The sequence below is a fragment of the Lipomyces arxii genome (assembly GCF_038497795.1).
Source record: "Lipomyces arxii strain Phaff 12-163 unplaced genomic scaffold V1512scaffold_26, whole genome shotgun sequence".
In the NCBI taxonomy this organism is placed as follows: Eukaryota; Fungi; Ascomycota; class Lipomycetes; order Lipomycetales; family Lipomycetaceae; genus Lipomyces; species Lipomyces arxii.
In genome coordinates, this window is record NW_027117725.1 from 1 (window position 1) to 25,216 (window position 25,216).

General features: G+C 45.7%; 11 protein-coding genes across 11 annotated transcripts; 6 read left to right on the plus strand and 5 right to left on the minus strand.

Annotated features, from left to right (window-relative positions):
• Window positions 1-29: 29 nt before the first annotated feature.
• V1512DRAFT_249766 (uncharacterized protein) lies at window positions 30-1,058 on the plus strand (the record flags this gene model as incomplete). The annotated part of the gene is made up of 1 exon (XM_066914633.1): window positions 30-1,058. A coding segment is annotated over one exon (1,029 nt), but the record flags the coding sequence as incomplete, so codon positions are not given.
• A 4,147-nt stretch (window positions 1,059-5,205) lies between these two features.
• V1512DRAFT_267533 (60S ribosomal protein uL30) lies at window positions 5,206-6,646 on the plus strand. Its single transcript, XM_066917305.1, has 3 exons — window positions 5,206-5,277; window positions 5,663-5,774; window positions 5,949-6,646. Exons 1-3 carry the CDS (start codon window positions 5,267-5,269, stop codon window positions 6,576-6,578), a joined length of 753 nt encoding a protein of 250 aa, XP_066769445.1. The 5' UTR covers window positions 5,206-5,266; the 3' UTR covers window positions 6,579-6,646.
• Window positions 6,647-7,578: 932 nt separating this feature from the next.
• V1512DRAFT_212553 (uncharacterized protein) lies at window positions 7,579-10,134 on the plus strand (the record flags this gene model as incomplete). The annotated part of the gene is made up of 8 exons (XM_066913565.1): window positions 7,579-8,045; window positions 8,093-8,359; window positions 8,410-8,540; window positions 8,615-8,688; window positions 8,733-8,927; window positions 8,976-9,811; window positions 9,857-9,888; window positions 9,947-10,134. The coding sequence occupies 8 exons, from the start codon at window positions 7,579-7,581 to the stop codon at window positions 10,132-10,134; spliced, it is 2,190 nt and encodes a 729-aa protein (XP_066769446.1).
• V1512DRAFT_267537 (kinase-like domain-containing protein) lies at window positions 10,050-12,099 on the minus strand. Its single transcript, XM_066917306.1, has 3 exons — window positions 11,202-12,099; window positions 10,744-11,158; window positions 10,050-10,692 (listed from the first exon to the last, which is right to left on the minus strand). The coding sequence occupies exons 1-3, from the start codon at window positions 11,687-11,689 to the stop codon at window positions 10,225-10,227; spliced, it is 1,371 nt and encodes a 456-aa protein (XP_066769447.1). The 5' UTR covers window positions 11,690-12,099; the 3' UTR covers window positions 10,050-10,224.
• On the plus strand, window positions 11,563-13,573 carry V1512DRAFT_243394 (S-adenosyl-L-methionine-dependent methyltransferase). Its single transcript, XM_066914315.1, has 5 exons — window positions 11,563-12,110; window positions 12,160-12,411; window positions 12,458-12,653; window positions 12,699-12,766; window positions 12,814-13,573. The coding sequence occupies exons 1-5, from the start codon at window positions 11,934-11,936 to the stop codon at window positions 13,528-13,530; spliced, it is 1,410 nt and encodes a 469-aa protein (XP_066769448.1). The 5' UTR covers window positions 11,563-11,933; the 3' UTR covers window positions 13,531-13,573.
• V1512DRAFT_267543 (RNA polymerase II-associated) lies at window positions 13,152-14,819 on the minus strand. Its single transcript, XM_066917307.1, has 3 exons — window positions 14,556-14,819; window positions 14,104-14,507; window positions 13,152-14,057 (listed from the first exon to the last, which is right to left on the minus strand). Exons 1-3 carry the CDS (start codon window positions 14,794-14,796, stop codon window positions 13,566-13,568), a joined length of 1,137 nt encoding a protein of 378 aa, XP_066769449.1. The 5' UTR covers window positions 14,797-14,819; the 3' UTR covers window positions 13,152-13,565.
• Window positions 14,820-14,938: 119 nt separating this feature from the next.
• On the plus strand, window positions 14,939-16,194 carry V1512DRAFT_267544 (uncharacterized protein). The gene has a single exon (XM_066917308.1). The coding sequence runs from the start codon at window positions 15,012-15,014 to the stop codon at window positions 16,113-16,115; it is 1,104 nt and encodes a 367-aa protein (XP_066769450.1). The 5' UTR covers window positions 14,939-15,011; the 3' UTR covers window positions 16,116-16,194.
• On the minus strand, window positions 16,105-18,355 carry V1512DRAFT_267545 (G protein-coupled glucose receptor regulating Gpa2-domain-containing protein). Its single transcript, XM_066917309.1, has 2 exons — window positions 17,951-18,355; window positions 16,105-17,895 (listed from the first exon to the last, which is right to left on the minus strand). The coding sequence occupies exons 1-2, from the start codon at window positions 18,133-18,135 to the stop codon at window positions 16,293-16,295; spliced, it is 1,788 nt and encodes a 595-aa protein (XP_066769451.1). The 5' UTR covers window positions 18,136-18,355; the 3' UTR covers window positions 16,105-16,292.
• Window positions 18,356-18,375: 20 nt separating this feature from the next.
• Window positions 18,376-20,848, plus strand: V1512DRAFT_267547 (Pre-mRNA cleavage complex II protein Clp1-domain-containing protein). The gene is made up of 4 exons (XM_066917310.1): window positions 18,376-18,625; window positions 18,674-18,959; window positions 19,005-19,104; window positions 19,147-20,848. Exons 1-4 carry the CDS (start codon window positions 18,604-18,606, stop codon window positions 20,728-20,730), a joined length of 1,992 nt encoding a protein of 663 aa, XP_066769452.1. The 5' UTR covers window positions 18,376-18,603; the 3' UTR covers window positions 20,731-20,848.
• V1512DRAFT_267549 (uncharacterized protein) lies at window positions 20,763-22,887 on the minus strand. The gene has a single exon (XM_066917311.1). The coding sequence runs from the start codon at window positions 22,740-22,742 to the stop codon at window positions 20,967-20,969; it is 1,776 nt and encodes a 591-aa protein (XP_066769453.1). The 5' UTR covers window positions 22,743-22,887; the 3' UTR covers window positions 20,763-20,966.
• A 915-nt stretch (window positions 22,888-23,802) lies between these two features.
• Window positions 23,803-25,131, minus strand: V1512DRAFT_212505 (CrcB-like protein-domain-containing protein; the record flags this gene model as incomplete). Its single annotated transcript, XM_066913563.1, has 3 exons — window positions 23,803-23,841; window positions 23,895-23,971; window positions 24,027-25,131. The coding sequence occupies 3 exons, from the start codon at window positions 25,129-25,131 to the stop codon at window positions 23,803-23,805; spliced, it is 1,221 nt and encodes a 406-aa protein (XP_066769454.1).
• Between the last annotated feature and the right edge of the window lie 85 nt (window positions 25,132-25,216).

Below are 25,216 nucleotides of genomic sequence, written 5' to 3' on the forward strand. Positions count from 1 at the left end.
TTGGCCAAAGGGATTATTCATGGGTAAAGGACGCCTTCCGAACGCCAACGAATAAGGAGCAGTCGTCAGCCCAGTCCGAGGAGTCAAATCTGATTCCTGAAACAGCAGAAGTGCCCGCTCAGCCTGTTGCAACTGTCGAGCCTTTGAACCCCGTTGAGCCCGCCGAGCCTGTTCAGCAAGCAGAGCCCAGCTCTGAGCTCCCGCTGCCGTCAGATGTGCGGTACCCAGTACCACGCTACGGAAGCCTTTCCACCGTGGATCCTGAACAATCGAAAGAGAACGAATCGGCGACTGAATCTGAAGAATCTAGTCCAGTTTCAGAACTCACAGAGGCCACTGTTGAGCCTGTTACTCCCGTTACTCCGGCTGATCCTGTTGATCCCAACGAACTGTGTCTTGAAACTTACGAAGTCAACGTTGACCTTGCCAACTGCTCAAATGACATGATCAACCTTCCGTTTGGGGAGTACAGATGGACGTTCAACCCACCGGGCGGTCAAGATCTGGCTAAAGCGGAAAATGCCCTGAAGGCAGAAAGAGAGGCATACTACCGCCGTAAGAAGTCGACCAAGAAAGTACTGTCGTCGGCCCAGTCTGAGGAGTCAATTCTGGTTCCAGGAGCTACAGAAGCGCCTGTCAAACCTGTAGCTCCTGTCGAGCCCAAAAAACCTGTCCAGCCAGTAGAGCCGATCGAGGCTCAGTCTGAAAAAACTCCAGAGGTAACCAAAGCGCCTGTTCAGCGCGTTACTCCTGTTCAGCGCGTTACTCCTGTTGAGCCTGTCGAGCCCGTCGTTCCGGCTCCGGAAACATTTGTGCAAGCCCAACTCGCGGTGAATCTACCACAATCTGAGGTGAGCACCGTGCCGACTACCGCGAGCACTACCACGGATATCCACAAACATACGTCGCATGATAACCCGACTGCTGATGAGAACGATGAATTCGGCATTATGGGTATCAGTCCAGATGAGATACTGCGCCGTTCATGGGAATCAAGCAATACGGCGCACTTGTATGATAATCCAGTTCGCGAGTGGTCTTCAATCGTCCTCCTTTAAGACAACAGCACCAAATCAAGATGGCTTGCCGGTTGCGATCATTCGCAAATAACCGGCATCCGACAAGCAATCGAATCTGAAACGCGTTCCAACTCTTCAGATAGTTGCTGAAAATACTGGTGTGCTGAAAATTTAAGATGGCCTAGGTACATGCCTCATCAGAACCTTGTTCGGTAGACGTGGGAAGTCATGTACCGGCGTTTACACAGCCAACGAGCTGAGTATGACTGGGAGCTTCGAGTGGAGGCGGAATGTAAGTGGAGTGTGATTTTGAATTGATGGAGAAGCTAACAGTGCTTAAAAGAAACACAGGAATAATAAGAATTAAGAACAAATGGCGGAAAGAATCACAGAAATGAAGAATAATAGACGTGGCTGGTTACATACCGGCATCTATACTGGCAACAAGCTGAAAATAGCTGGGAGGCTCGAGTGAATGTGGATTGTAAGTCGAAATGATTTAAATTGATGAAGAAGCTAACAATGCTATTCAGAAGAGAGGAGTCTAGCGAGTTTCTAAATCTGAAACTGATCTATAGTGACTTAAATGTGCGCTGAATGTCCATATTACTGCTGCCTGTTACTGCTGCCTGTTACTGCTGCTGCTACTGAAACCACAATACACAATCGGAAAAGGCGGAACGAATTGCAGGAACGAAGAATAAAAGTCAGAAAGAACCACAGAAATGAAGAAATATAAGCTCTGCTCATTTGATCAAGAAATCAAGAAATAAGAAATAATCTGTAAAATGATGAGTCATCTGAAGGACTGACTTGTCACACAATATGGATGTTGAGCCATTCGCATCCTTGAAAATGGTGTATTGTTATTGTAATGGTTTTTGTTGAAAACTTTGTTGACACGATAATAGGGGACAAGATGAATGGAGTAATGGCGGTTGACAGAAATAGAAGGGAGAAGTAGAGTATGATGAGGATAGAGGTTGACGAGACGCGAGTAGTGAGTACTGGCGAATGGCAAGTAAGGCGCGGACCAGCGTGGTGAGAAGCTGGGCTTCAAGTACTAAAAATCCTGTTCTAATTCTTGATATAAGATACTAACAGACTTTTTTAGAAGTGCTAATTTCGATGTCAAATCAAGAACAAAGAACAAAGAACAAGATGAAAAGAATTATACAAAGGAACGAAATGAAAGGATTGAAGCATTGGCGGTCTCTAAAGTGGAAAGTGCGGATCAGCATGGGGAGTGATCAAGCTTCAAAGAATAAATAATATCTCTCAAATTTAAATGCATTACAGACTGGTAGTTTCAGAAGTGACGACTTTAATGTGGACATACTTGAGAAAGATTAAGTAAAAACACTGAAGAGGTGGCGAAAACAGAATAGGATGATAAGCGAAGAAGAAAGAACAAAGAAAGAACAAAGAAAGAACAAAGAAAAACAAAACTAAGAGTTAAAAATATTAATACGAGAATGAAGAACAGATGAAAATATGAAGGCGAGGAAGAAAGATGAAGATAAAAAATACTCTGACATGATGAGAGTAGGGAACACAGAACAAAGAACGAAGAATAAAGAGCGGCATATGCGAAATAAGAATGAGGGTTAAGCAAAAAGTATAAGAATTAAAGAAAGGAGAACGAGACATAAAGAAGAGAGATAGGGAGAAAAAAAAAAGAGCAGAAAAGTATAAGAAAAGAATGACGAACATTAAAAAGCAAAGACTAGGAGTCGAGCAGGCGATGGCAGGGAGAAGACGCGGCGGTAGTGAAGAGAGGACAAGCAAGAAGACTATTTACCGCCTACCACCTAGACGATATGAAACGAAGAAACATTTACTGTGAAAAAATGCTAGTTTCTTCACAGGTTCCCCGAGTTACGGAATGCTGGCCGTAAACAATATTCTCAGCTAGCATGGACATTGGCCGTAGTCGGCAATGCAGATCTGATTATACAGGTACGTACAATCGCTGTGCTAATTAACTAGAATAAGCAGTAATATTACCTTCGCATAGAGTCAAATGAAGGCGTAATTTCCACCAGAGTTGGACGTAACTTTGTTTACTAAGATAGGAAGTTTGTGACGGTTTTGCCAGTTGATGGTGCTCTATGTGTGAACTGTAAAGTGAACTGTGAGTTGTGAAATGGTTTGCGATTGAGCACCTGCAGTCTTTCAATAAGTACTGCTTTGACTTAATGTTAACGGTTGGCTAACAACTAAATTCTGATTATGTGTCCGCATAGCATGTTGAATGACTTAAACTGTAACTTCTTCTGCTATCACGTATCTGATGGTGACTCTGCAGTGCAACTGTATCTGCACTTTTTCTGTTGATGAGTATTGAACTGTATAATTTCATTACATTATCAAACGCAATCCTTTTGCAACAACGGTTGTCCCATTTTTAGTTGTTTTTGCGATAGAGAGCTATCGACAGAAGCGTTACTCAATCTATAGCTATGTATGTCTTCTGAATACTGCTTTTTGTACTCGCTAGCCTTTGATAGGTTTGCGCATTCGCAATATAGAAGTCACAACAAGGCTACTAGCAAAAAATAGTATAGCGGGAAGTGTTTAAGAATTAAGCTGAAATTTTCTCTGCTGCATGTTGCTCTGGTAGTAGTAAATCATAAGATTTACTAAGTGATTTACTATGCTAGAAAGCAGTTTAAAGACAGCATCGCATAGAAGAAGTCCTCTATCCAGCTAATTATTTGTCGGTTGAATCCTCAGCCACTGTGCGTCGTGCGAGCCGGTGTTGAGGAACCATGGCTGGATATTAGAATTGAAAGACAACTGGTACCAGACACAGTGGCCCAGTAGTCAGTCAGTCTACTTACTTTCCAAGATGAATTCAGGAAACATGTATATGATACAGACAGAACCCGCAACTTACATGCCAAATAACCCCTAACCCTTTAAATTGTAATCATGGTTGATAAAGAGAACGCATGCCATAAAAAATCAACATGTATTTGAATATTAGTGGGCCCGCTAATGTTTTATGGGTTGCATTTTGAGCAAATTATTCCACTTCATTACAAAGCCTAACCCTTAAAATCGCTGAAACATAAAACTATGGGGTCAAAATGCACGTTCACCTCGGGACCACTCCATGGTTACAAGACAATGAATGAATGGCGTTCGTAACAGGGGTCGCACAAATACGTGACTCTATAAATTGGTAAGACAAAACAACATATGTATGAGAGGATGACCGCCATATTCTGTGTATTGAATTCAATCAAGTGTTATATTGCCTTTGCTTTCGTGTAGAAATTATCTTCTACTCATACAAAATGAGCTTTCGAGCGATAAAGGAGAGAATTGCTGGGTTGCAAGCAAGCCAAACAATGTTATTTGGTCGTTTTCTTCTTACCATTATTGCTACACATAACTCAAAAAATACACGCTTTTGTGTTGATTTACGACTCTACTGGAGATTATCTCGAAGCCATTGTTTATAAGATATGTTTACATACAGTATTGCGCATTAAGGTAACATGGCCTTAGAGCTGCATTTCAATCTCCACTGGTATCTTAGAGAGCCCAATCAAGCTCTCACGATAGTTTTGTAATTTGAATTAATGAAAGCGCAACTTTTCGATCGTAGTTGGGTGAGTTGCGAAGATTACAGACCTACTTTACTTCGTCTGCAGGTTCACACAGCATGAGTAGTAATCGAACTGCGTTGACCTATCAGCCGAGAAAAGTTCTATAACATTGTTATGGAGTCTAACTTTTCCCAGTGCTCACGAGCATCAGATATGTCTCCAAAAGCAAGTCTTCGTAGATGTGGCCTTCAAGGTTTGTTTTGTGTTATTTAGCGTAGTACAGTATACACGAAAATCGTGGGTACGATGTACAAAATTGGGGCTAGCGACCTTGAACCAGAATTAGCGCGAGTCAAAATCGTGACTACGCGCTCAAGTAAACAGGCTCTTAATTTCTGTACAGAAGAAAGCTTTGTCAATTATGCAAATACGTACACTTGTGCTGCAGACTAAAAAATGTCTTGGATAAACAGCCTCACTTAACGCGGCTGATACGTACAGCGCCGCACAAAATTAACTGTGTGTAGAGCCCTATATATTTTACAATTAGGGCAAACAGCAGTCACGAACCACAAGGCTCGAACTGGAGAGCCGCGCGATTGTGTCGACGTTCAACGTCACAAAAGTAGCAGCTGCTTCAACTCAGTTCTAGATATCGTCCGATCAATCAACACACTCGACATCAAAGAAATGGCCGGAACGTGAGTGAATAGTTTGTTACAAACAGGCAAACAGCAAACAAATGGGCTTGACTCGGTAAATGTTTATGATGGTTCTTTGATCTCTCAATAAATGAGACGTTTGTCGTTTTATTTGAGCGTTATGAGATTAAAATGTGTAATCATTCTTCTCTTTAAATACATTATGAATTATGCAATCACGACAAAGAACGCATGTTTCTAACATTGAAAAGTTTCTTGTCTGTATAATTCTGATTCCGCAAAGACCGTTTAGTCTAAGCGGGTTATGTCGTTACTGTTTTATACAGTTTCGGTGAAAAATATTTCTAGAGATAAAGCAAGCTATCATTATGGAGCTGTTTGTCTGTATATTTTATGATACGCTGTATTCTGACATCTGACATAGTACTGTCCCTACCGCGGAGAACATCCTTGTCCCTGAGTCTCTTCTCAAGAAGAGAAAGAACTTGGACAAGATCAGAGAGGAGAAGATTGCCGCTGCCGCCGCCAAGAAAGTGGTTAGTATTTTTCTTTTTTCTAAACTTCTGACTGCTTTCGATGGATGATGATATTTTTCCCTTCCTTTGGCTAGCCTAAGGGCGATGTTGTCATTTTTATACTATCTTTCGGGACTGATCATCGATTTTTTAAGCGTCATTGTGTAATGTGGAAATAAATGGTAACAGTTCTAGGTCTCCAAGGAGAAACGTAAGGTCATTTTTGAGCGTGCTGAGAAGTATGTCAAGGAATACCGTGAGGAGGAGCGTGAGAAGGTCAGACTTGCTCGTCTCGCCAAAAAGGAAGGTAACTTTTACGTTCCTGCTCAGCCTAAGCTTGTTTTCGTTATCCGTATCAAGGGTATCAACAAGATTGCTCCAAAGCCCCGCAAGATTCTTCAGTTGTTCAGACTTCTACAGATCAACAACGGTGTGTTCGTCAAGTTAACCAAGGCTACCGCTGAGATGCTCCGTATCATTGAGCCATATGTTGCCTATGGTTACCCCAATCTTTCTTCTGTTCGCTCTTTGATCTACAAGAGAGGATACGGAAAGGTCCTCCGCCAGAGAGTCGCTTTGACGGACAACGCCATCATTGAGGAGAACCTCGGAAAGTACGGTATTATCTGTGTTGAAGATCTTATCCACGAGATCTACACTGTCGGACCTGCTTTCAAGCAGGCTTCCAATTTCTTGTGGCCCTTCAAGCTGTCTAACCCATCTGGCGGCTGGGGTGTCAGAAGAAAGTTCAAGCATTTCATCGAAGGTGGTTCTATTGGTGACAGAGAAGAAAAGATCAACCAGTTGATCAAGGCGCAGAACTAAGTTAATGTAAAAAAATTTCGTGTAATATCAAGGTATCTTTTTAAATATAAACGGATTTTGACATGTAAGATTTGGCGCAAAGACCACATTGTTGCGAAAAGGCCATGGTTGGTGAAGTTGGGACGAATCTGGCGTAGTAGTAGTGAACCGCGTAGGGCACAAGCCTGGGCGTAGATATGAGGTAATAAGGTTTGGACACTAAACGTCGTTGGAATCATCTCGACAGGCACTAACAGGTCCGTCTTATAACACTTGAGCAGGCAGGCAGGTTTATTAAGCGGATCAAATCACTTACGGTACGTTGAATTTATTCCGTGGAATTCTTAACACTACTGCTTATTACGTGGCGGACTATATGGCGAGCGCAGTCGACGCAATTCCTGAGAACTCAGACTTTTTGCAAGCTTCGGGCGATATTCTATCGACAACAATGGACGAGGGCATGACTGAAAGGCCGATGGCTGATTTTACAGAAGATTCTGATATGGCCCAGCACGCGTGGTCTGATATTCCACCTGCGTCTGCTCTTGCGACTGATGAAGAGCAGTCAAACAACGCATCTGAAACTGAGTTTCAATCGGTACCGAAAACTGAAACCAACGCGAATGAAGAGCAAGAAGAAAAAGAAACAATGAGTGAAGCTGCAATTGTGTCCAAAGATCAAGATGCTGGAGTTGGTGCGTCAATAACGGAATCTTCAGAGCTTGAGCCGGCAAACGAGGCGGTGACAGATACTCAGGCGGTGACAGAATCTGAGCGTGTCGCAAAGTCTGGCTCACTAGACCGTTTTGCGAGCCATGAAGCTGATACTGTACCTACTGAAGTTAGTACAATGGCAGAAGAGCCAGCGGTTGTGGAAGAAACAGAAGCGGGAAGTAGAACAGAGCCTGAGGAGTCATCTGAGTTACGGGAAGTGAATGAAGAGAGCCTTGTGGCACATGTTACTACTGTGATGCCTGAGAGCACAGAATCAGAAATCAAGGCAGAGACCATTGAACAGATGGTACCCTCCGAGCAGGATCAGCAACCTGAAACTGCTGAAGACAAGATATTTGATGACGACGCCCTGAAGGAAGATTCAGACCCGCAACCGGTTTCAGAACTGGGCGATCAGCCCTTGTTTGGGAGCTCGCCAATTCACGGAACCGATGAGCTGGCCACTTTCGTGAAGCCACTGTCTATGCCTACAAGATCTACCTCGTCATCGTCGGATCTTCCAGTGGAGAAGTTGACTTCTAGTGATGGCAGCTTCCCGTCAGCCAGATTATCACCCATGCGATCATTTTCGAGAATTCCCGCGGTGCCGGAACCATCTCGACCGATGATATCTACTGCCTACGAGGAATCAGACGAGTATTCACAATCAAGCTCTGCACCGGAGACTTCGCAACAGTCTTCTCTCGCTGAACCACAATTGGAAGACGACTACGGCGAGCTTCCTGTTGAACTTTCTGCGATGTCAGATAGGTAAGATTGTGGTTTGTTTGTGCCGAGTTTCGTGACTGACATGTTAGATTTATTGAAAGCATCAAGGAGATAACATCTGCTTCGAACTTGACTCCGGAAAAATTATCTGAGCTTTTCCAAGAATTCTATACTACTGTCCAAGACAAGGCTACTGCATTGTTACGACGAAATACACTTAGACGAACTTACGAAGTGCAAATGATGTCCTTTGAAGAAATGGCTCGAAAGAAGCGCGAACGAAAGCATAAGGAGGCACAAAAGTTGTTGTACGAAGATTTGGTCGAAAAGAAAGTCTGTGGAGCCTGCTACAACGAGTGAGTACCTATTCACGTATTTTACTGACTAATTTCCTGACTTGTTGAAGAATTTTCATGTATGCGGGAAGCGATGACGAAGCTAAAGATTCGACACTAGCAACAAAGATTGCGGCTTTAAAGCTTATTAACGTGGGAATGGTACATCTAGGTGTTCCAGAACTAAAAGATAGCGATATTGGTCCATTGCTCGAACCAGCTGAAGCAGGTAAGAATGTGTCGTATTGCATCATTTGTATAAACTTAACACTCAAGAACTCCAAAGCATGGTCACTAGGCTGTCGCCGAAAGAGAAATTAGCATTACTAATATCAGCGCATAAGAAGATAGTTGGTATGTTGTATCATCAGTGCCTTTACTTGACCTAATACAGACAGATGTGCTCTCAAAGTTGACGAAGGCCAAAGGTATGGACGGACATTCCGGGGCTGACTTTGTGCTGCCTACTTTGATTTACACCGTCATTCGAGCCGATCCACCTCATATCTCATCCAACCTTGCATTCATTCAACGTTTCCGAATGACAAAAACGATAAACGGCGAAACCGCGTACTGCTTAACAAACTTTGTAAGTTGATCGTTGCCATATTGGGGCATCCAAACTGACATTTCATAGGAAGCAGTTGTTGCATTTTTAGAAACTGTTGATTTGACGACGCTTAAAGTGGATCCGTCAGAAATCACAAACACCGTCCCTCGTACAGCACTTGCACCGGTGATCCCCAACCCTTTGGAGTCACCGACTGTTTCTGCCCGTTCAAAATCTTCGGCTTCGACGACACGGTCACAAAGTTCTTCTGTGAAAGCGCCCAGCGTCGTGTTTGCCAAGTCGCCGCCTCCACGACTGTCTGACTCACTGCCAAAGCGTATTTCGTCACTGCCGTCTCCAGTTCCAGCACCAGCTGCGGCCCCGGCGTCAGCTCAGAGAAGAGACAAGCGGTTTTCGCTCTATCCGACTGAAGTTGCGGCTTCTGCTGTCAGTACTGCTGATCAAGGAATCAAGAGTCTAGGTTCGACGTTTGAAAGCTCGTACAAATTTTTGTTTGGCGGTAGGGGAAATTCAAACATAGTCGAACATAAACCGGTGCAAATGAGGTCTACTGTCAATGCAGAGGCGCTGGAACGCCGGACAAAAGAGGTGTTGGAGAACTCGGATGCACTCATTTCGTCATATTCCGAGGGCGCCAGAAGAGAGGCGGCTGGAATCAGTCCACCGCCGTATCCTGGATCGCCAGAAACAGAAGTGTCAAAGATGGGACCCCCTTTACCGCCCGCTACTTTGTCTGTTTCGCAATCAAGTGAATCCCGCAATGGTATGTTTCCTGATGTGGCGATCGAGGCGCCTGATATGCCCATTGCACCCAAGTCGAGTGGTATGGCTCGCGTTCGTTCGAACGAAAGTGTGAACTCCCCGAAAGTGAATGAAGAGCCTGAGAGTTTGTCTCGGTCAATGTAAGTTCGTGATTTACTTGTTAAACATATCATACCCACATATAGATTTACAAACATGCGAAATTTTGCTCGCTCCAGTTCTGCTGCCACGACACTTCCCAAAGATGTAAGTTGTTACTTAGTGTTTCAATCAAGTGTTAACTCTTCAGAATCAGGTCGATAGTGCTATTGTGGCGCCGCTTCCAAAGATTGCAAAGCCGCCAGCTAAATTTGATACGGTTGATAGAGGATATCAACTAAAGTTAGGAGATTTAGATGATCTCTTGGGCGATTACAGAAGACTGGTTGATTATTTGAAGTCGATACAAGCATTTGAGGAGTAACTATTCATATAGAATTTATATTGTGGCTGTTTTTTACATTAGTATAAGTATTCGATGATTATTGTAGATTGTATAATACATTGACCGTCCTTATCCAAGTCTTAGCTGGAATCCTGCTCCACGCTGTTCCTGTTCTCTAAACAACCCGTATTTTTCATCTGTAGGCGATGCCAGCATGACCTGTTTCTGACCACCATCTTCGTCGCTTGAGTAGTCTTGCCCATGATGGCCGATAGGCGCACGAGGGCTTCGTATTCGCTTCTTTTTCTCACCACTGGCCCGAGACGGGAAAGTCGGGAACATTTCCGGTGCTTTTGCAAACGGCTCTTCTTTAAAGTACGGATGTCTTAACGCTTCTGCAGCTGTGATTCGTTTTTTCGGGTCCATCTGCAGAAGTTGCGAGAGAAGATCGACGCCATTCGTAGTCAGGAGCGGGAACTTTGCGCGGAGTGATAATTTCGGCTGTCTGATTTTGGGAATGTTTATTGATTTTGCGTTTGGGAGTCTTCGAAACGACGGCCAGTTTGATTCGTCAGGGTATCCTAGGATGGTAAATATCTAGATATGTTAGTGGTTATGAACTCTTTTTTGTTGCGTCCATAGAAATACCTTGCTAATTTGGTCGATTTCGCTTCTGCCTTCAATTAATGGCTTGTTTGTGAGTAGTTCTCCAAATATGCAGCCGATGGACCACATATCAATTTCTGTAGAGTACTGTTTTGCGCCAAGCAGCAGTTCAGGTGCGCGGTACCATAGTGTGACTACGAGCGGAGTCATTGGGGGTGCAGGATCAGTGAAGTATCGCGCGAGTCCAAAGTCGGCAATCTTCATCATGCCGCGATTGTTCATGAGCAGGTTTGAGGTTTTGAGATCGCGGTGGATGATCCAGTGTTTGTGCATGTATGCTGTGGCTGATATGAGTTGGTGCATCAACGTTTTGATTTCAGACTGCATGAACGGCTCTCGCATGTCGTCCATTAAAGATTTGAGATCATGCTCGACAAATTCCATGACAATGTAAATCCTAGATGTCAGACTAAGATAGTCACCAGTGATGAGATACATACTGTTCAAGAGACCCTCCAACAACAATTTCCTTCAAGCCGACGACGTTCGGGTGATCTATGGCCATCAACGTTTGAATTTCTCGCAAACTCGTAATTGGAAACCCGTGCTGATTTTTGTCGACCTTGAGTTTTTTCAAAGCGACAACTTCACCTGTAGCGATATCCCGCCCGCGAAATACGACACCATAGGAACCCTCCTCAATATGATTTAACCGTTCGTAATTTTCAACGCTGCGACATGGCTTGATGGCAGGCGCGTTGAGTAGAAGTAGTCCATCTTCAGCCAGATCCAGATGTGATCGTGAACTTTTTTTCCCAGTCGGTTCCGACTTGATCTTTGTGTCTTCTGTAATCGCTGTGTCTTGTTGTTGTGCCTTCTGTTGCCTCTCTAACTTCGCTCTCTTCTTGCGTTCCTTTTCCTGTTTCTTTCGCTCTTTCGCTTCTGCATCGACGTCTTCGTCTTGCCATCTCGACCGTTTTTTCTCCATCTTTACACCAAATTCACTGAATCAAAGTGTTCAATCTTCAATTCACAGCAGCCTTATTTTCTTATACGTCTCATCATATACAGACTACAACAAAAGCCACTCCGCGACGGAGTTCAAACGCGTATAGTCACGTGCGTGGAACAAAGTTCAATGATGAAGTAGTAGTACTCACAGTCCGAGTTCAGATGTCTGTAATTCAACAACAACGCGTTGTTTGGTTGATTCCTCGAGGAAAATATAGAATATGAACAGTAGAATAAGAATACTTCAGTCAATAGCGAACCGGGGTCGACTTGTGGGCCGACAAGGTATACATTTTGGTCGCAAATGCAGATTCAACAGTTCAGTCTCTGCCAATGCGCCTATAAAGCCGGCGGCCGAGAATAAAAGTCTTGGAGAAGTGCTTGCAAGCGCCATAAGGGTTTGTCGTAGATTTTACTATGTATAACTGTTTGCTAACAACTGTGCAGGCAACTGGGCCAATTAGTCTGGCAGCATATATGAGACAATGCCTAACCAACCCGGAAGCAGGATACTACATCAACAAAGACCCGTTCGGCGCAGGCGGCGACTTCATAACCTCGCCTGAAATTTCGCAAATGTTCGGGGAGCTAATTGGGATTTGGTTCATTACGCAGTGGCTAGCATTGGACAAGCCAGAGAAGGTCATGCTCGTTGAGCTCGGTCCTGGTCGAGGCACACTTATGGCGGATATGTTACGGGTTCGTAAAGCCGAAATTACTTTTAACTACTGCTTATGAGAATAAGACGTTCCAAAGCTTTGAACCGTTTATGCATTCAGTAGCAGGTGTCTGTATGGTGGAAGCCAGTCCGACATTAAGAGATATGCAGCATAAGCTGCTGTGCTCAGAAGATATTGAAAAGACAGAGACAGGGTACAAAAGCGTTACAAGGGCAGGAATTCCTATACAATGGTTCGAGAATTTAAAAGACGTCCCTAGAGGTGAACACAATACAATCTGCATACTACAGAGCTAACAAGTTTTAGCCTTCCAACTTACACCGTTCTTTGTCGCTCATGAATTTTTCGATGCTTTACCTGTTCATCAGTTTGAAGTCAGTCTATATACACGGAAATGAGAGCAACGCTTACAAAATTTTAGCACACACAGGACGGCTGGAGAGAGCTCTTAGTCGACTACTCGATTCCAAAAGTCAACACCACAATCTCTCTCCCGTCACAAACGAGTTCGCTCAACGAGACCCCGAAATTCCATTTGACAGTACCAACGCACGCCACACCTGGTAGCCAGATCATGCCGAACTCGTCGCCGCGGTATAGCAAATTGCCGGTTAAGTCCAAGATCGAGATCAGTCCTGTGTCGTGGGAGTTTGCGCTCGACATTGCAAACCGGATTTGCGAGCGCGACCAACAGGGCAAGCAGATTGGTGTCGGTGCGGCGCTGATTATCGACTACGGCCCAGCAGACACGATTCCGGTCGACAGCTTGCGAGCCATCAAAAAACACCATATCGTGTCGCCGTTCGACGAGCCTGGCAGTGCTGATTTGTCTGTCGACGTTGACTTTACTGCATTGAAGCATGTTGCCGAGAAAGACGCGCGTATTGATGTCCACGGACCGGTCGAGCAAGGAGACTGGCTCCATGCTCTTGGAATTGGTGCACGTGCTACCGTGCTTGCAAACAGTCAAAAGGACGACATAGCAAAGAACAGAGTTGCACAGGCGTACCACCGATTGGTAGAGCGATCCGGAGGCGCGATGGGCAAGATTTACAAAGTTATGGCTTTCACCCCTCCGCAGAGTCCAACCCCGGTCGGGTTTGGAGGTTCTGTTGCTGGGGAAGACGCCGACGAATAAGACTATATTTTACACGTGTATATAGAACAAAAATATTATTCCGGAGCATATCCGTACTGTAGATTCCGCATGCTGTCTCTGTCAATCTGTTCTTCTCCCGACAGCGGTCTGAACGTAAGTTCGATTGCCGCAACGTCGTTCGTGACTGCCTCTTTCTTGCGCTTGTCGTCCTGGATCTGTCGCCGCCGTTTGAGCACCATTCTGGCGCCGACCGGGTTAAAATACGCCTTTTTGTTTTTCTCGTCAATCTGGAATGTGACCTCATTTGTGTCTTGGTTTGCAATTTCGTAGTCGCGGGTGTGCACAAACCTGAAAGTCTCGCCGTACGCACCAGTACCGTCCTCGTCCATCGGGCTTTCGCCTCGCTCTTCTTTTCGTTCAGCTTCGTCTTCTTCTTTCGATAACATCAGTTTATGTTTGAACCTGTCCGCAGATTCTTGATCCGCAACGTAAAATGACATGAACGTTTCTTTCTGTGTTCCCACTGGTCTCACAACCGCAACATCGTAACGTGAATCAGAGTTTTCCTACATCCGTCAGCGCAAAAAGCAAACTAAATAACCATTCAATTACATCTTTGTTATTACCGGTGCTGCCAGCCATCTTCATGAGCAACTGTGTAAGATCAAACATCTCGACATCAGGCACAAACTCAAACGAGTCCACGACCTTGAGATCACGCTTGATTGGATGTTTAAAAGTTTTCAAATCTTCTGCTGCACTATAAAACGTTGCATCGATTTTCTCGACCTGATTTCGGGGATCGTCGTCGCTTACTTCGGTGGCCTTTGCGGCTGCGGCAGCTAGCGCGCGCGAACTTCGAGCCTGCTTGACTGCGTCGGTTGAGATATACTCTGTTCGTCGAAGAAATGAAACTCCAGGTTGAGATTTAGCAGCTGCGCCTAATGAAGATGGATCGCGAAGTAATAATCGATCTGTAGGATGTAGTGCCGGAGGATTTCTGTCCGGGTATAGCTCTGAAATAAGATTAGTTTAGGTCATGCACAGTCAGCGCCGCAACTCACTAGATTCATCTCCTTTGTCGAAAACACCGCTGATTGCGGTCATGTCGAGCGGCATTCCGAGTTCAGAATCAATGTCAACGTTGAGCGGCTGCTGCTGAACCAAGGTCGAAAGAAATCCGGCCGAAGTCAATGCAGAGATATCGAAGGGGATATTGACTAGCTTCGGTGGACATTGCGGTGGCGGTAAATTGTTCTGGTATCTAATTCGAGCAATGTAATCTTGTCTTACGACTCTGGACATTGTGTGGTGTGGTTTTGTGTTTGTTCATGAGAGCGACAACAATGAATAATAGATTTAGAATACGAATGAAAATGAGCGGGTTTTGTGTCGTTATTGAAGCCGCACCAAAGTACTGACCCCTGAATCTCGACATGTCGAACCACGAGCATATAGTCAAATCAAAGTGTCTGTGGTGCTTTGCAGTATAATGAATAGTACAACAGTTAAAGTGAATTATGATAGAAGAGTCATTTGACCCTGACACTGACTGCAGGCTCGAAAAGGTGAGTCTGGACGATGTGTCGGACCATATCTTTTGGACGTACTCAAAGTGCAAACCAAGGGACATGCAGAATCTAGGGTACATTTCACGGACGTCGCACACACTCCCGGTGTCAATTAAGTTACAGCCCGAGTTCATATTGCAAGCAAAGTTAGGCGCGGGTGTATCTTCGCCGACTACTGATTCTGGCCGTCGGCATCGTCGTACGTTCCGGTCGCAGTCGAGTGAAGGCGGGACGCTCGAGTTTGACATTTCGCAGTCGCTCGAACTTCTAAACTCTGCTTCGGAAAGTAGTACGACTGGTGCGGTGCTATGGCAAGTGTCGCCGTTATTTGCAGAATGGGTGCTGGCGCCTAAATCTGTATTTTATAATCTGTTTGTGGGCGGGAATGTAAACGTGATTGAGCTTGGGGCCGGGACGAGTGGAGTACTAGCAAGCGCGTTTAGTTTGTTTATGTTTCTCAGCCAGAGTGGGTTATACGTCGCGACCGATCAAGAACATCTTCTACCGCTTTTGCGCAAGAACGTGAAACGCAACCTCGGATCCGTGAGACAGACGATTGAACAAATAACACATGCATCGGACCCTCCTTTGTATAACTCACTGACAATGCAAGAGGACTTGCGTACTCTACCCACGAAAAGCTTGCACAGAAAGCAAAGACAAACACCGGCCAGGCAGCAGCAACCGCAATGTCCACAGATCGAGGTTTTGGAACTGGACTGGGAACGTGCACGGTCTAGCACGGCATATATACGCAGCGTGCTGTATCCAAATACAGACGAGACTGACGAGTTTGACATTGTGATTGCGTGCGATACTGTTTACAATGACTTTTTGGTCCCACCGTTCGTGGAGACGTTGAACACGGTCGCGTCAAATCGAACTCATATTTTGATTGCAATGCAGATGCGGTCTCATGAAGTGCAGGAAGAGTTCTTGACTGAAGCTTTGTCGAATGACTTGAATGTATGGTACGTCCTGCCAGAACACTTGTCAGACTCTATGAAAGAAGGGTTCGCAATCTACTACATTCGAAAAAATATAAACACTTAATGTCTGTTTTCAGAATGTTCTCACTAATGTACAGTCAAAATATTGCAATGTCCAAAATAAAATTACCTTCTAGAATGCATTCCCAGTATATACTCCCAAGCCAAAAAAAGAAATGAAAAAAAAAAAAAATCACAAATATAGTATACAGCAAATTTGATAAAACACTTCGCAACGGACCTACAAGTCCGAGGTTGAATCTTGCGAATCTGGCTCTGGCTCGACAGAGCTTTCCGGCATCAAAAACGCGCCGAGTGTACCGGCCATTGAATCCGCGGTGGTCGAGTTGCGACGAAACACAGGCAACGCGCGCTCGTGCTGTAACTCCTGCAGTCTATCCCACCAATCCGTCGCAGCCTTTCGTTCGGTCCGCCTCGCATGCCTGTTCGGGACCTTGACCGGGACCTTCATGATATCGTACGGCGACCTAATCTCACGCATACCGCCGTTCACGACACCCAGTCCGGTGTCTGTGTTTGCCTGACCTTGGGATTTATCGCTCCACGCCTGTGGGACCGCCAGTTCAGACTCGAGCGAGCTATTGGCACCTGGGGTCGCAATAGAGTCCTGAGAACGGCCACGCAGCCGGCTGACTCTATTTCTCAGTTTCTCAAACGACGCCGCAGATGTCTCTGATATCCTCCGCATGCAAGAATTAGACAAAGACCTTCGGTTACCGCCGCTACGAAACCACCCCCAGTCACTCTTAATACCGGTCTCGTCACTAAGCTCATTGAGACCAATAGAGTTTGCGGCTGTCAAGACGTCACGATCTCTCCACGGTCGCTCGCGAACAGCAAAAATGAATGTGTTCAGGAGGCCGCTCAAGGCGAAACTACATGCTGCAAGATACCCTAGCCAGTCGATGGGGTGAGCAACAAAGTAAGTCGAGTAGAGAAAGCACTGTGACACAAATGGCGCTGTCCACATTCCGACATAGAAGATGGGATACAGTAGCAGATATTTCATTTGTCGGTATATGATGGCGCGCTGTCGATTTTGCACCGGTGTCTTGAGAGCAATTTGGTTCAAGTACCGGGGAATGACAAACTGACCGTTATTGCCGTCACCTTCTAAATCGGCAAAGTTGACATTATTGGATTGAGACGGGGTGTCGTTGCTGAAGTGTATATGACTGTCAAATGGGTAAGAATCGGAAGGCGCAATTTCGACATCAAAGTCAACTGGTTCTTCAGGCGCATGCTGGGGTATGGCAGACCTAGGCTGAAGCTCAAGGCCAGGGCCATTCGTCAGTGTCATTGCTTTGTTGACAGAGAGAAGAACACGGCGAATGTAGAAAAACAGGTAGACATAGATGCACGCGATGGAAATCAAAATAAGGTAGCGCGGGATCCACGAAACCACTAGTCGGTACCATACTGGACGGACAGGAAGATAGCACCAAGACGCGAGCTGGATATATCCCAGCGACCAAGTGTGTCCCGCCGACGAGTCGACGTGGGCGTTGACAAAGGGCAGACTAGAGAACAAAAGTGCAAACAAAGCCCAGAATACATAAACATATTTGCGATACGGGTAGAGCCCGCCTGTAGAGTACGAATTCGAGACGTCGACTTTAGGACTGATGACCACCATCGCGGTATGAATAGCAATGACGAGGACCCCGAAATCACCAGCCTCTATAGTGAGAGCACCGAAAAAGCCGTCTGCTTGACATGCTCTTGCACCTATTGAGTCTTCGCCGGTTTGCCAGAGTCTAATTGGGTACCAAAACAGAACAACAGCACGCATGAAATCAAATAAAAGTAAAAGAAAGACCAGACTACAAAGAGAAGTTAGCCGTGTGACGATGTTGAGATATCCACAAGAGAACTGACGTATGCCGAAACTGTCTCTGCTTCATGCGATATAGCCAGTAGAAACCGAGTAAACAGCTGAAGATGCTAAGCGACGAAGTAGCAAAACTGATAATGCGAATGCCTTCTCTAACATCGCGGGTGTAGATGAAGTCTTTGTTTTGTGTACCTGGCGAACGAATGGCCAAGTCAGACGACTGATCCATTGTGACCAAAGGAAGAACCAGCAAAAAAACCAAAACTTTAGACGATGATAAGTTTGTTTTACAGTTGATTGAGCATCAGCAAAGCATTTTTGGCGATATTTTCAGCGAAGGTGAACGGAAGTTCGTTCGTAATTAGATTAGTGAACAATGAGATGGATTTTTACAAGGGGCTTGTAGTGAACTTAAGACATAAGTCTCTAATTCAGAGCTGTTCGTGCCTAGGCGTTCACGCTTGTTCGTGCGAAAGCGGGAGACGATGACCTGTTTAAACGGCACAAGGCACCATTGTGTTATTTTGGTATCATATACACTCATTTTAACTGTATAAGTATCTCGTGTATAATACGCCATAATAACCATCAGATTCTCACAGCGGCTGATCATCTCATCATGAAAGGCATCGATTTAAACCAAAACCGGAAAACCAAAAATCACGGGTTCAAGTCAGGATAAAGCACGTGAAGTTTCATGAAGCGGACGTCTGCGAAGGGCAAGCGTATTATTGTGTTGTAATTGAGTCTGGTACTAACTAATGCAGCTTTCCTTAGCGCAGTCGCGACACAGAAAAGTCACCTTCAGGAGGACCTTAACGTGGCTGACGAGCAAGAGCAGCTGCCAGTCGAAAGTAATGACAATTATCTTAAAACGACAGAATTGAATCTTGTTCTCGACGGATTTGAACTCGAACGAGATAATGGGCCAGTATCACCGGTTGATAACGACTATGAAATCAAATACATCTCAGCTTCAAACTCGGATCAAGACTATGATGTCTTGATCTCAGATACAGAAATAGTTGAGAATAGCAAGAACTTCGAGATTATGTGTGACATATTCATATTATACAACTGCTTGGACTAATGAAACAGAGATTTAGATGAAAATGCCCTGGTTTCTTCGTTTACTCCATCGTCAGATAATGTTCTCTCGGCGCGTGAAATCACTTTCTACGGTCTAAAGAGAGATCAGGTATGTTCAATTGAAATCACGATTGCTAAATACTAATAGTAGACTATTGTGATTCATGGACAATACTCATTCAAAGTCCTAACCGGATCTGCTTCACTTTATGGTACACTTCAGCTACCTTCAGCCGACTTCCAAAACGTGTTTGCACCTTCAACACATCCATTTCCTGTCATTAAAGCTGCTGCATCAATTCTTCAAACACCGTCAGAATCAGTGGTAAAACGCATAACAGAACTCCTACCGCCCGACTTTGCAGGATCATACACTTCATTACTGAATTATCCCACGATCCTCGCACTGCGGTCACTAAAAACAGGACTTGAGCCTATAAACCCGGTCAAGTTTAATTTCAAAATACAGCATGTGTCGAGTTACGAAGTGTTGTATAGAGCACCACAGCCGGTGTCGGTTTTGCAGACCACAGATGAGTGGGACACGGCAATCAATGAAGTAGTCCGTGCATCATCACCACGTCAAGTCACTGTCATTTGCGGGTCAAAGTCAGCAGGCAAGTCGACGTTTGCGAGATTGCTGTTGAACGCAATGATCTCGAGCACAAAGGACGCGGTCGCGTTTTTCGACCTTGACCCGGGCCAGCCAGAGTTTGGACCGCCTGGAGTGCTGTCGCTCAATGTGCTTGCGTCGCCTGTGTTTGGTCCTCCATATAGTCACGGTGCGTTAGCGTCGTCTGTCAAGGCGCTTCATTTTGGTTTCACGACCCCGCGTGACGCGCCTGAGGCCTACATTCTTCTAATCAGATCGTTGATGGAGTACTACGTCATGGAACTGAGCGGCACGCCAATGATTGTAAATACCACCGGATGGACAAAAGGTTACGGTGTTGAGCTGCTGGGTGAGATTCTCAAAATTGTGCACGCAACAGATACAGTCTACATTGGCACCTCGCTCAACCACCCGGATCTGGACACCAATCTTGAGCTAGGACCATTGCTACAGAAGTCAAGCACGGTCGTAAGAGAAATTTCGCCCGCGACGACGGCAAACGCAAGACAGTCGGCAGCAGACGCTCGAATGACTCAGATGCTGTCGTATTTCTACTCGCGAGACAGAGACGAGTGGGATTTTGACACACCGCTGACGCACACGCGGCCATACGTCGTGCCGTACACGCAAGAGTTGATTCTGGAGATATTGGCCGGCGACGGCGTGGCTGACGAGCACATTCTTGCCGTGTTAAACGGCACTGTTGTCGGGCTGTCTGTTGTCGCCGGCAAGCTTCCAGTCCGTGTCACACAAGGCATGGCACTTGCGACCCGCACTGCTTCCGTCCCTGAGGCCGAAATCTCATGTCTCGGTCTCGCCATTGTCCGCGCGGTCGACCGCACAGCGCAAACACTACACATTCTAACTCCGGTGCCTGTTGACATAATCCGGGCACACATTTTCGCCGGCAAGCAAATCCTGCTGACCCGCGGCCGACTTGAACTCCCACTCGCGGCGGCGTGGCCAGGTGACCAGCTCGGTGTGTGTGGCCGGCCGTGGAAAGACGTACCGTATCTCTCAATGGACAGCGCGACCGACGGCGAGCGCGGCGATAAGCTCGGGCAGCAGTCGTTACGGGTTCGGCGCAATGTCATGAGACGAGGGCAGCAATTGCGCGCTTGAATTTGCAGCTGTACGATATCTACGACGTAATATTGATGTATATAATTTCTAATTTATTACCCACACGCTTAATCCATAACCTTATCCAACCAGCAACAATGAAATACATGATCTTCCCCATAAATATGCAACCTCAAAATTGTAAAACCCAATAAAAAAACAACTAAATATGCAACCACTTGAATACCAACTAATGCATACACAACTCATAAATGTACATATACTTTTTCTCGTGCTTATGCCGTCCACGCCGCCCAGTTGCGTGTCTTCTTGCTCAAATGTCCGTAATCGCCTCGCGGTGCAAGCACCATGCGTGCCTTTCCGCTGTAAAAATCATGACTGAGCTTACCGTGTCTACGCATCTGTAACTCCATGGCCAAGATGCGCAAAAAGTCGCCGTTCATGCGTGGCTCGCGAGGACGAATGATGGGCAGACAGTTTTGCTGCACGTCGTAAGTCTGCATTTGAATGCACGCGACTTCAGCGTTTTCGCCGTCTTCTGCGGTTGCTTCGGTCTTGACGCCTGCTTTAACGCCTGCTTTGACGCTTGCTTTGACGCCTACCTTGAGCGCCGGTGGTGTCTGGGGGGTGTTGTAAGACAATACCGGGACGGCCTGCCGTTCGCGCTCGGAGATTGGCATCTGCATGGTAAGTGCTCGAGCAGAAGACCGAGCTGTGACTCCGCCGGCCGAGAGCGAGCGGTGTCTAATTTCTTGCCCTGTACTTGAAAGAACAGGAACAGATTCTGATCTTAAGTTCCGGCGATCCATGGACGACGATCGCTTCTTTGACGCCGAGGCTCCGTTGTGTGATGACGATCGCGTCTTGTGCTGTGTGTGGGCCGACGGAGTGTGCTGTCTTTCTGCACTTCTGGACCGACGCGCAGGCTTTTCGAGATGATCAATCTCGTCCTTGCTCATGTATTCTTCTTGATGACGAGCCATTGACGACGCGATCCACTTTAGCGATCTGATTGAGGAATTGATTTTCGCAACCATGCTTTGGTGTTGTCTTTCGCATTCTTCGTCAATGATTTCCTGGTTTGTTTTCCATCTTGGCTGTGGAGACTGCGACCTGCTTGGCCGCACCTGGATTGGTTTCAGCAAAGACTCTGTAGGTGAAGTTGATGCGGACATCTGAGACGGTACAAATGCGATAGCCGGAATGCATGCACCGTTCTCGTCGACTGCGACACAGAGAGGATCGTTGTTGTACATTGTGATCGACTCTGATCGCTGCTTGCGATGACGGACCGAAGCAGACAGCGAGCTTGAAGGTTTAGGCTGAATGGTTGCTGACGATGATGCTGACTTCAAGGTCGACGTCTCTGACTCATCGCTGTCTTCAAAATCCATAATCGGGAAGTACTCGCTTGGGGACGATGGCGACGATGGTGTGATTGGCGACGAACGCGGTGATGAGTCTGGCGAAGACGAGCCCGAAGACGAGAGGGAGGACGACAATTGAGGCGGTGAAGATGATCCTGGCGAGACTGCGGTCAACCATCTTGATTTGATTTTGTACACTTGCTGTTCGCGAGAGCCGTCAATCTCATCATCCTGTTGCCCTTGATCGTCGCTGTCATCATTATCATCAACCGGAGGCGGGGTTAAAAGTTCGACCAAGTCACTGTGAAGCTTTCGCGGTTTTGTACGCGGAGATGATTTGTGCTTTGATGAATGTGACTTCCGCGGTGATTGTGGTCTTTGAATTTCTTCACCTGGCGACGATCGCGACGATGACGACGGTAGGTTGTCTGACGGCTTAACAGCTGTGCTCTTTGTTCGCAGATGCGATGATTGTTTTGGTCGTGAATCTGATCTATCCAAATTCGATTGAGACGACTGACGCCGTCTCATTGACGGTCTCGTACCAGTTTTCTTTGGCGGGATTGCGGTGACTGCAAGTAGAGCAGCGACCGCAGGCGGGATATCATTTTGAGCTTTCTTGATATGCTGAACAGGTCTATAATCAGACTTGTCCATTTGCAGATGTGCTATTATTTCAGTCATGTTTTATGATCTTAAGTCAGAGCATTAAAATAAACAGAACAAGAACCAGACGATAATGACATTTGAGTGTGTGAGACTGGTTTGAAGTGAAGTCGAAAGAGTCTAGTAGTGCTATGAGTTTTGGTTGGTGTGTGCTTTTTTGGTTGAAATTGAGTGCGTCAGATCCGAACGTGAAAAGGACATTTTGAATAGCGCTTAGTTGGGAAAAAACGTCCTAGGTAGGCGTTAAGCTAAAGTTCACACTAATGCAGGAGGACTGCAGTAGTCTGGTCATCGATTACCCTTATATTTTGGTGATATTATATTTAGTTAGACCTTAGATGGTATTATTCTTTAATTAAAAGTGCATGATAATTTTACTAATAATAATATTATATAAACATTATGTACGACACATTCGAACACACAATAACGTATACACAATCACAATCACCAAGTACCAATCTCTGTCATAGATAAATATATAGAGTTCCCGCACCTGCATAAACCTTATATTTATTACATATTTAACTGATAAGCAGGTATTCCAAAGACACGCCATTTATGCCATAACTATACAAATAACGCACCATAAATACTGTCGTCATGGTTGTGCAATTTTATGTGACATCCGCGGATCACTCAAAATTTGTCATTTTTTTGACGCGAACAAAGACAAAATTAATTGAGTACAAAATAATTCCTTAACTAGGAATATTTCAGTGACATCCCTGATTAAAACTCACTTAAACCCGCGATGAACTTTCAAGTCTCACTTTCAAACGGCTCGTGCGAGTGGATTCTTTGCTGTCGGTGCGACTTGACTGTTTAGGACAGCTGATATGCATACTAAATTATACCTTTACACCATATCCATTTCAATACTCACTTCTCCTCCTCCTTTGTGCGAGGCGTCGTTTTAGTGGCTCAATCAAAGATAGGCCAGAACGGAAGCGGCCGCCAAAACAAAAATGTATTTCCGTCGGCAAAAACAAAAATTCAAGTTTTGGCCCTCAATTTTCCATCGGCCCTCCGTCATGTGCATTCGATATACGTCGCCTCCTATAGGTCTAATCGTCTTTTAGCATTGTCGGAGTCTAAACTCCTCAAATCGCCAATTCTAATTTCCTATCTTTAGCACTTTATCGCAATCAACTCACTCATGTAACTCACATTAACTCCCATTGTCAAACACATCATAATAACGCCAACACTAATACTAGTGCCTCCATATCTCCATGCATGATGCCCTAATCATAATCAGCAACACATCCTCCATATCCAGTTAAAAGCTCTTGTGCGTACTCTTCAAACTCTGCAGCTCAAGCGCAAACGTAGACACGGTCGTCAGGCACCCACAATACCCGTCCATCAACCCCTGCAGTACGTTGCACCCGGTAACCCCGTTCGTTCGCTGCTGTGCAATCGAAAACACTCCTATCAGCATCGTACCAAGAATGTTTGCCGCAAATGTTCCCATCAGAAACCCGGGCACCCGCGTATTGAGATATCGCGATAGCAGCCATCTGCTGATTGTTCCTACCGGTCCAAACACTAGTCCAAACAGTACCTTACCCCGCCATTTCTTGACGAATATCGACATCAATATCGCGCCTACCCAGCACCCAAGCCCAAACACGACGGCAAAACTTTGCAACACCGGTACCGTCCACTTCCCGCTCGGTCGGCAAACTCGTCCATTGCTCACCTTCGGCCAAAGATATCGGACAAACACACCGACGTGTCCGCCAAACTTCAGGCCTGCTAATGACATGCACAGCGTGACAATAATCCCATTAAACAATGCAAGAACGCTGAACCCTCTCGGTCGATCGAACTCATGTCCAGCATTAGCCATCGCTAGAAATGTCGACTGCATCCATGATGAAAACGTAGTCATTGACCCACAGAACCCAGTCGTCATGCCAATATACACCTGTAGCGTCTGTCCGCTCGTCAGATTAAACATAGACTTGCTTTCAGCCAAGAATCCCATGACCACACATCCTATAAACTGTGTCCACACCAATCCATCAACAGTCTTCCCAGGGTATGTCTCCAGTGCTGAAATGCCGAGTCGTGCTAGCACACCCCAGATCGAGAAAAACACAAGCCATAAAGAGACTTCCGCAATCTCGCCCAGCAACCAAGTCTGCCTTACTTTGTCCTTGACTTCTTTGCCTGATTCACTACATGACAGTCGTTGCTCAAACCCGCCGTTATCGTCGTCAACTGCTGCTGCAGGCGGACCAGCACCGACTTCCGTAATTCCTCGACCAGAATTCCCAGTCTGCCCGGTCCGCAACTCCAATCCATCTTCCACTCTCGAAGAACAAACAGTCCCTTTAACCTCCGTGACGCCAAACCCAACACCATCATCATTCTGTGTCCCATGTTCGCCATCAGGCATTACTGTGCCGTGTTGATCTAGATTCTGCATAAAAACTCCACTTTTCTATTCCCTTTTATTGCCCTTTGCGTGCTTCATTTGACTG